A 9,621-nucleotide genomic window follows, 5' to 3' on the forward strand; every position below is an offset into this window, starting at 1 on the left:
TAAAATCAATAGAAATCTATCCAATTCTAAAAACTCTATTATTTTAAAAGTCATTAGAAATCTAGAATGAATAAGAAATCTAGAATGAATACGAGACTAAAGTGGGGAGAGGAGTTACAAATTATGCAATTAGAACTCCCAATTTTAATTTGGTTCAATCCATTGAACTTTTAAAATCAATTTAATCAAAATAATTAATATTTTATATAAAAAAATTGAATTTTCAATTTAACTTCGATCGAATGATTCTATTTAACTATCCTTTCTCACACCCAAAGTATCAGAGCCAGCAAAATAGACTTTCATTAACTTTTTCTTATTTTTTATTTCTCTTCTCCTCTCCCTCTACTCACAATATAATTTTGGAAAAATAAATAAAAAGGCTATACATTTTTTTTTCTCTACTGAGTCATCTATATCAATATGGATCAGAAATGCTCCTTGTGGAACTCGAACTTGGTGGAACCCCTCTGGTTGAAGTCATGGCACAACTTGCCTACCTCCTGCCCTAGAACCGGTGCTCCACAGTAGAATACTCCTGTGTTCAATGGATGCACCGTGAATTCAAGTTTGTCAATGTGGTAGGAAAATCGAAAAGGTATGATCTTGATGAGTTACAACAAAACTCACCTATTTTTGCGCAGGGATGCTTGGAACTAATCTTGGTGAAGACTTTCTTCCAGTTGGGTCTAGCAAAATGAGTGCGAACCTAACGAATCGATTCGAAAAATATTTGAAGTTACTAGCAAGATCTTCGGTTCCAACCATATGATTGTCCCTCCAATGAATTTAGCAAGATTGTTCTCACCCTAGTGCCAGAGACTATGTCAACACCATTCTTCGCGTGGTTGAGAGCTTGGATCATGGTGATTAGAGTTGACCTTGCGTCTCCTTCCTCGTACACGCTCGTCAAGTAATTGTGCATCTCGATTATGCCCTGATTCGTGCAATTAAATTGGTTAGGAACTAGTAAGTGCAAGGCCTTATATGGTATGCACTGTATGTGCCGGTGCATCGAATTGTAAGAAATTTCGTAGAGTGGCTTACCCTTTGGTCTGACTCAGCCACTTCATTCATGACTCCTTTAAACCAATCGAAGGAGCCTTGCTCCCGCGTAACCCAATAGAAATATGCATTTGTTGTTTTGAGAGTCCACTTTACTCTGCGTGAGGCCTTCATGAGTGTGGCCAAATCGACTCGCTCCCCATTTTGCGGCACCGTCGGTGGGCAGAGCTCGGAGAGTGTATCCTGTATCGGAAAAACTGATAAATTGGCATCTCAACTGAGGTAGTCTTATATTTGAATAAGGGCACAATAAGAAGAAGGAATGCAAGTCTCACATTCTCCTCTTCCATTTTGACAATGTTGTTAAGTAGATCCTTCAATATGCTAATGAAAGGTGTTGCACCAATGCCGAGGCCGACGAGGAGAAGAACGTCATACTTCTTGTAATCTTGGGCCGGAGCACCGTAAGGCCCGTCGATCAAAAGCTTTGGCAAACTGCGATAAGAAAATGAACATTATGATTCATTGCATTGCATTGCATTTTGACATCAGAGACATGTTTGTTTGTGACATATCTACCTCTTCTTGGTAGCATCATCTGCTCTCAAAAGGCCACTCTTTCCTGCAACTGAAGGTTCACATGCCGCCGCAAAAACTCGCTTTAGTTCCCTTGTCCAATCACCGAGTTGTCTAATGTGGACGCTCAAGTAGTCGTCTCCAGGAGCAGAAGTGATTGAGAAAGGATGCCTGAATGAAAAGAAGACAGCTTGCATTAAACATACAATTTTCAAGAACTGATTTGACATCTTGGGTTTTACCATTCAAAGGGGGAGACGGCGGGGCACTGCACAAACATGTACTGACCACTCTTGTAGCGGAATGCTGCAGGCTTCGACATTTGAAGCGTAAGAACATTGCCTGGATATATGGCTACCTGAATATGAAGTTAAGAAGTTACTAACACTAGATGATTGTCCACTCCGTGGACGGACGGTCTAACTTTTGGCAATAGAGCAGAGTTACCTTTAGTAAGCGAACGGAGTAATGACCGGACCTGAGGGCTCTTAGGCTCCTCTCCCCGACGTACAGAAGAACAGGAACTGCAAGATACATCCATGTCTGCATCAGTCAAGAAAGTTGAGTTACATAATAGCAGAAAAATCATAAAAATTAAGAAGCCAATGCAGAAAGAACTTACTGTCTTATTGTACCACTTATGGATGAGGTAGAGAAATTCGCCATGGACAATCAACAAAATGTAGACGATGACAAACAGGTGGTGAGAGTACCAAAAGGCATTGAAACCAGTGAGCCTATCGAAGGGCTTTGGGAACTTCACTAGGCTCCGACGAAACCAGTGTGTTGCGAGGACGAAAGCCACCACCATGCAGACCACCATTATGATTCCAGTGATGCCCTCGACGCCTCGCATGAGATCTAAGTAGGTTGGCTTTGTGTCCCCAAAATAACGTTGCAAGCCTTGGTACTTCTCATCGGAGGAAGAGATTAGCCGGGGAAAGTCACAAGTGATATGGTTGCCTGCGTGGAGGATTACTCCGACGACTATCGCTGCTGCTATGGTCTAGATATGTAATACCAAGTGTTAGTGTTAGAACATAGAGTAGCAATAAATATGTTAGGCAGCAGAACATTCCGTAGATTAAAGTAGCATTATTTAGTTCGACTTCAAAAGCCCACAAGGTCTAGTTTCTCATCTAGTCTCTAGCCAAATTTTGGTACTGATCAATGACTTCTTCATTTTGCCATCAAAGCTTTTGAATTACTCCAGGCTTATGGATAAGTGGAATTCTTCATTCTTTATAAATATTAGAAGAGTGTCCTAACTTCAATAATTAAATTGATTTTGTCCTGATTGAAGACTTTGCCAAATTGAAGATACTATGAAAGTTAGGCTTGTTAGTCTTGAAAGGCATGAGAAGACATAGAAGTTAGGATGTTTCATGCTCGTTTAGATACTCATTTTGAGATTCAATGGATTCTAACAGGCAACATATTTGTGCATAAGTGATTCAGATGACAAGCCAATCTCAAAGATATGGTTTCTGATTAACCTAAAATGATCAAGCAGAAGCAAAGCAAAGCTAAAAGGCTAAAACTTGGGGCCAAGCTATCATGGTGTGGATTGGCACGTGTTTCTTCCCACTTCCTTTCATGTTCATTTATTTAATTGTTTCATTCTTAGCAGCCTTTGGCCGCTGTAGCAGTCACTGATTTGCGTTGCAGCTGGAACCAAATATTTTTAATTATATGATTAGACTTCAAATATATCCGGCAAGGTATACCTATCTTCCCTATACATGAAGTAAAAAGAAACGTGTTCTATCCACTGGTGATGAGGTGATGCTTTCATCCTCCACATCTATCTGCCTAACTGATTATTTAATAACATCATTGCTTTCCACGCGCATTCCTTCATATCCGTAGGTCTCACATAACAGGAGGAATAAATAATGGAGCAAGACCCGTACGCATTAATTAATTAGAAAAAGAAAATTTATTTGGCTCCCATACCTCTTTTCTACGCTTGTAACTTTAATAAATATTATTAAAACTCTTTATTTAGTTTGCTGATATAATTTTCACCTTATTCAAGGGTTGAGACAAACAGTTATACTTGCTATTTTATATGAAATAGTACATGTACTAAGAAAGTTTCTCAAAAATAAAAATATTATGGTAGATATATAGAGTACTAAAATGAATAAGATAAAAAATAAAAAAATATTAGACCGAGAGAGAAAATTTTGAGAGATACGTTTAAATGATAAAAATATATATTTAAACTATTAATAAAGATAAAATTTATTTAAATATATATAATGCTATAATAGAAAATAGAACTCTGGATCCATCTATCAAAGCCCACCTAATGAGATTAGGGTTGTAAACAAGCTAAGTTGAGTTAAGTTTTGAGATATTCAAGCTTATTTGATAAGATAATCGAGTTAAGTCAAATCAAGTCTAAAATGAATCAAGCCATTAAAATGATTATTCAAGCTTAACTTGGTTTATTTTATATGAGCTTGAGCTTGGTTCAGATAATTGACTTAAACTTGATTTGTTTAGATGTTATCGAACTCTCAATTCTAACTTGTTTGATTGTTTGAAATTTAAATTTTTTTTTATTGATTATTGAGTTTGGTAATTCAAATTTGTTTGTATATTTTAAAAATTTATTTATTTAATATTTTGATAAGAAATTATTAATAAACGTGGTCCATGAATATTGTTCACGAATATCAACTATTGTTCACAAACATGAATACATGTCTTCAAGTTTGTTTTTTTAATTTAATGAATTGCTCAAACTTGTTATTTAATTAATCTGGTGTGTATTGAACGAATATAATTTTTATCAAACTGAATACTAAATTTGTTTACGAATATTTTTTTTCGCTTAAAGTGAGATAAAATTTGATTGCTATTGTTTTTTTATATATTTAGATAGTATTTATGAAACTATAATAGTCAAATGAAAAAACTGAAAATTAAAAGGGCAGAAGTATAGTTAAGGAATGTACTAACTACTAACCTTGTGGAAGTTGATGTTGTCGTCGAATGGCAGGGCACGGGCGAGGCGGGTGGAGCGTAGCCAGGTGATGGTGTTCCGGCACACTGGGAGGAGGATGAGAGCCATGTTAAGCTTCAGCGTCTCGGCGGCGCCCTTGGCGGTGGTGAGGCAGTATCCCATGACGTGGAACGCGTACCTGTTGCGGTACTGTATGAATTTCCAGGTGAAGAGTCCGGCCATGACGGCGATCCACAGCGTCACCACCCAAAGCCTCTTCCAGTTCTCCTCCACGTAGTAGGCCACCTTGGCGGTCAGCTTCCGGATTGGTCCCTTCTTCCTCAGCCCCCCCAGGTTCTGGCTCAGCGCCTGGCTCGTGTAGCTCAGCGCTTGGCTGTAGTTGATGTACGTGTCCTTTTGCAGCAGCAACGTCTCCAGTTGCCAAAGCTGTTCGCCATGAGAATTTGCTTTAGCAGGAATCCATTTATTAGTCTATTCATCAATACAAGCGATCGACATGCATGATTTTCTTCGACTCGAAGGGAACATCAGTGACAGACAGTCCACAAGTTTGACATGATACCCCAACTCGTTTCTAGAAACCAAAGCTTAAGATTGACGAGAGGATATGCGCCTACACCAGATGGATACAAAAGTCAACGGGTCTCTATCACTTTATGGAAGAGAAGTCGACGACGAACAGGGCTCATGGCTGCTTAATTTAATTATGATTCAATCTATGTAAGCAGCTGATAGAACTAGCTTCATTTGTTTCTTTGTGGCATGCAATTTAAAGAACAGAGTAGGGTTTCAATCGACCAGACCTCGATGTAGCCGAGTCTCTCGGGATCCAACTCCTCCATTATTAGAGCTGCGTACTCCTCTGCTTGTTCTTTCAGCCTCGACAGCTTATTAGCAGACGCACTGAGCATTATTATCTGAAACATTTTTTTTTTAAAAAAAGATGAACAAGTCAATGCAAATGAAAAATAACTACTTTGTTGATAATTTAAATGGAAATGACAAAGCACCAAAAAGATTTCCTTTCCCTCATCATCATTCAATCAGTCTTTGGCCTAAATGCCCTTCACCAACCAGGAGTCAGCATCAGTGGACAGTGTTTGAGCTAGGCAAGGGAATAAAAATCAAGATAGGAGCTTCCACTTCCTCTCTTTGTTTTTCAGTTAGAGAACCATTTGAATGCGTCAATGGAAACAAAGAGTTCTTTGTGAGGCAAGAAGGCAAGGAGTGGAGGAAATGGGCAGGTGAAGGGTGGTTGGTGTTGATGTGCCGGTTCTGTTCACCAACCCCATTAAGCTTAATGTCTTGTAAATGATTCAAGATAAAAAAAAAAAATCCTAAAATACAATTAATTGTTTGCATAATTGGGTTGGGTGTTCTTTGGGAAGATGTAAATGATGAGCAAGAAAGGAAGGAAGGAGAGAGGGTAAAAAGGTTACCTCTTTGACTTCCTCCTCTGTGATGTGGCCGTCCTCGTTCTTGTCCACCCTAAACAGATTCAAAATTTGAAAAAATTGGGGATCGGATCTGGGATTGGAAGAAGGAGAGAATTAGGGATTTGTTACATGTCGAAGAAGATCTGGAGTCGAGAATCGAAGCTTTGGTCGGTGATCTGACACCAGAACTCGTGGAGTTCCTCTCTGCTGATCCGCTCGGCATTCAACCTACGTCTCCTAGTCAATGCGTCGAACAGCTCCAGTGCGAACTCCTTGGAGTCTTTCATTCCTGCATGCGGCTAGGGTTTTGGTCAGATGGAGTGGAGATTGATTGGAGGGGGAGATTGAGGAGGAACCTATGCATTGGGCGAAATCGGATCGGGCGAGGTAGTTGTCGCGCGCGAGCTTGTCGAAGTTGCTCTGCACCTCGTTCCACGCGTCGACGCCGTTGGCGTTGCGGCCGCTGATGAATCGGAGGCCTCGGAGGGCCTTCTGGGCGACGGATCTGGTCCGATCGAGCTGCGCCCGCTGCCGGCGCGCGGCCCTGGCGGCCAGCGCGGAGTCGACCCCCTGAGACGTCGAGGAGGACAGGACGGGCTGCCGCGAGGGCGGGCCGTGGCCCCACGTGAACCTTTTGAGCTCCGCCTTGAGGTCCTCCTTCAGCTGCCGCGCCCGCGCCACCGCCTCCGCCTTCAACTCCTGCGAGATCTGCCGCAGCCGGTGCGACGAGCTCCGCCCGATGGACGGCGACCGTGACGCCGACGCCATCTCCGACCACGTCGCGTCCGACGCGTACCCGGCCTCATTCGCCGCCGCCGCCGCATCCGCCGCCGCCGGCTCTACGCTGCGGAGCACGATGGTGTCGTCGTCCTGCAGATCGATCGTCACCTCCACGAACTCCTCCCCATCGTCGGACGCCATCGCCGACGTCCCCGACGACGACGCCCGGCTCATCCCCTTCCCCTCCGGCACCGCCACCGAGTCCGACGGCCATCGCCGCTCATGACTCGTCGCCGACGCCCCCCTCATCCCACACAACTCCGACCTCCAACTCCGCCACCACCGAACTACCAAACAACAATACAAATTCAACACACAACAGGATCCTCGCCGAACGCCCTCGGACCCAAAATCTTACGCGTTAACTATCCGAACAAAACCTCCATGAGTCCGAACCGAACTAACTTGGCCGGAGCGCGGCAGCTGCGGTCGGAGAGGAGGAAGAGCCGCGAGCTGGCAAGGTTTTTGGATTAAGCTTTAATGGAGGGAGCAACGACATGGCATTAATTTAGTTACCAACGCGCATATAAATAAAGTTGAAGGCGAATATATAAACATGGTTCAGTTTGTGGTTTGAATTCAAGGTCCGCGTAGTCCAGACGGGAAGAGGACCTCAGCCATTCTGGAAACTATGGGGTCAAATTTGGGTTGGTGGGTCTTTTTATTTACCCGAAAGGATTGCGTCGGTCGATCGGACCAGACCGGATCGACTTTTTCTTCGAGAGGTGTTTATGAAGTTACCATGTTTAGGTTGGAGTAGTTTAGCCTTCCTTGTTGATGGATTGTACACGAGAAGACAGTTTGGATCTAATTAGTTTGCGTCTAATCTATCAAGCTTATTGTCAAGCAAGCGGGATTAACCATGTTGATATTTGATTATTATTTTGAGAGTTCTAAACTCCACAAGGATATTCTTGAAAAAATAGATTTAAATGCTTATAAATTAGGATGGTTTTCAAAGCATAGAAGGGGGAAAAAACTTTTAATGGCCATTTATTGAAAACAAAATAAATATTAAAAAATTTCAAATATTCATATGTAGAATTAATATATTGATTATTTGATTATAAATGATATATTTTTTTACTTTATTGATAAAATATATCATGTAGTAATATGTAAGTTGATGAATTTTTTTTTTATAAATGTGTTAAAATTATAATGTATTAGATTTATACAATTTTTTAAAATGTTAATAGATTGTAATGTATTTAAGTTGTGTCCCCTACATAAATGTACACGAGCTTCATGGGCCTAATTATTTAAATTAAGCCCACTAACATTCTTCTCTTATTGGGCTTGAAGTTATAAATTAAAATCATGTTTATTCTCCAAAATACTCCTATCATGAATGTATGTGGATGTTATAAATTGAATCTATCTTCAACATCTAATAAATCAAGTGAATATATCGAAATTGTATGATGAATGTATCTTACCAATGCAAGATGAATATATTTTACCAATGCAATGTATATGATGTTGAATGTATCTACTCACTTTATAAATAGGGAATTGTAAGCATCATTTTAATCAGAAGTAACAAGGATTCCCTCTTTTTTCCTTTTCTCATCCCCTCTCGCGCTCTCTCTCTCTCTCTCTCTCTCTCTCGCTCGCTCGCTCGGTTATTCTGTTACTCTTACAACACATTATCATTATGAAGCTTTGACCAAAAGAGAAGGCTATTATCAGCAGAAGAAAGCTGGAGTTGTTGATTTTCAAAAGCATAGCTCTGGTTGGTAAATAGTAATATCTTATATCATTCTTATTTTATTTGTTAGATTTACCTACCTAAAAAAAAAGAATTTCGTAAAAGTGAATTCTCCATCAATGATGACAAAACATGTCTTGTAGATAGTGCGTCAACACATACTATTCTTAAAGATATGAAATTCTTTACCTCGTTGGTAATAAATGATACAAATATGCATACTATATGTGGTAGTATAAAAATGATTAAAGGTTTTGGAAGAGCTAACATCCTTTTACCTAAAGAAACAAAAATCTTTATCGATGACGTGTTATATTTTCTTAAGTCTCAGAGAAATATATGGAGTTATAAAAATATTCATCGAAATAGATATTACAATGAGATTGCATATGAAGATAATATAGAATATTTATGCATTACAAATATTGTCTTGAGTAAGAAAATTATATTAGAAAAATTAACCACAATATCCATCTGGGTTATACTATACAAATATACGTATCATTGTAATATATGCCCTTACAAACCAGAAGTTTGTTGAGCAAAATAATTTCACCACATGGCATGATCGATTGTGGCATTCTGGATCTATAATGATGTGGCAAATCATTAAGAATTCATGTGGACATTCATTGAAAAATCAGAAGATTTTTCTTCCTAATGAAATTTCATGCGTTGCTTGCTTACAAGGAAAGTTAATAATAAGGTCATCAATAACTAAGATTAAGGCAAAGTCCTTAACATTTTTGGAATGAATTAAAGGTGATATATGCAGGCTCATACATCCATCTTATGGTCCATTTAAATATTTTATGGTATTAATTGACGCATCAACAAGATGTTCATAAGTGTGTTTATTATCGACTCGTAATCAAGTATTTGCGAGGTTATTTGCACAAATTATTCTATTACTAGTTCATTACCTAGATTATCTAATTAAAGTCATTCGTCTCGATAATGACAGAGAATTTACTTCTCATGCTTTTAATGATTATTACATGTTCATTGGAATAAATATTGAACATCCTGTAATACATGTTCACTCACAAAATAGCCTCACAGAGTCATTGATAAAACATCTCCAATTAATTACAAGATCTTTGCTAATAAAGACAAAATTTTCAATTTTTGCTTGGGGG

The 9,621-nt window shown here is 39.6% G+C and overlaps 1 protein-coding gene across 2 annotated transcripts; it reads right to left on the reverse strand.

The window, feature by feature from the left end:
- Window positions 1-286: 286 nt before the first annotated feature.
- On the reverse strand, window positions 287-7,304 carry LOC122015245 (respiratory burst oxidase homolog protein A-like). 2 transcript variants are annotated; one of them, XM_042572029.1, is made up of 14 exons: window positions 6,348-7,302; window positions 6,121-6,280; window positions 5,995-6,043; window positions 5,359-5,472; window positions 4,559-4,981; window positions 2,204-2,587; window positions 2,029-2,124; window positions 1,824-1,939; window positions 1,585-1,752; window positions 1,341-1,500; window positions 1,048-1,248; window positions 809-937; window positions 631-709; window positions 287-538 (listed from the first exon to the last, which is right to left on the reverse strand). In XM_042572029.1, the coding sequence occupies exons 1-14, from the start codon at window positions 7,018-7,020 to the stop codon at window positions 429-431; spliced, it is 2,862 nt and encodes a 953-aa protein (XP_042427963.1). In that variant the 5' UTR covers window positions 7,021-7,302; the 3' UTR covers window positions 287-428. The 2 variants fall into 2 exon arrangements, 1 of the variants encoding a protein (XP_042427963.1); XR_006120860.1 differs by lacking the exons at window positions 287-538; window positions 631-709 and having other exon boundaries at window positions 1,048-1,262; window positions 6,348-7,304.
- Between the last annotated feature and the right edge of the window lie 2,317 nt (window positions 7,305-9,621).

This window comes from Zingiber officinale, chromosome 8B (genome assembly GCF_018446385.1).
Source record: "Zingiber officinale cultivar Zhangliang chromosome 8B, Zo_v1.1, whole genome shotgun sequence".
Classification (NCBI taxonomy): domain Eukaryota; kingdom Viridiplantae; phylum Streptophyta; class Magnoliopsida; order Zingiberales; family Zingiberaceae; genus Zingiber; species Zingiber officinale.

Bases quoted from the DNA above. Each gene is read 5' to 3' on its own strand.
- LOC122015245 (XM_042572029.1), bottom strand. From the start codon at position 7,020: ATGAGGGGGGCGTCGGCGACGAGTCATGAGCGGCGATGGCCGTCGGAC. The intron at 6,281-6,347 runs GTTCCTCCTCAA...AGCCGCATGCAG, and splicing joins CGATTTCGCCCAATGCATAG to GAATGAAAGACTCCAAGGAG. The intron at 710-808 runs GTGAGAACAATC...TCGATTCGTTAG, and splicing joins ACATAGTCTCTGGCACTAGG to GTTCGCACTCATTTTGCTAG.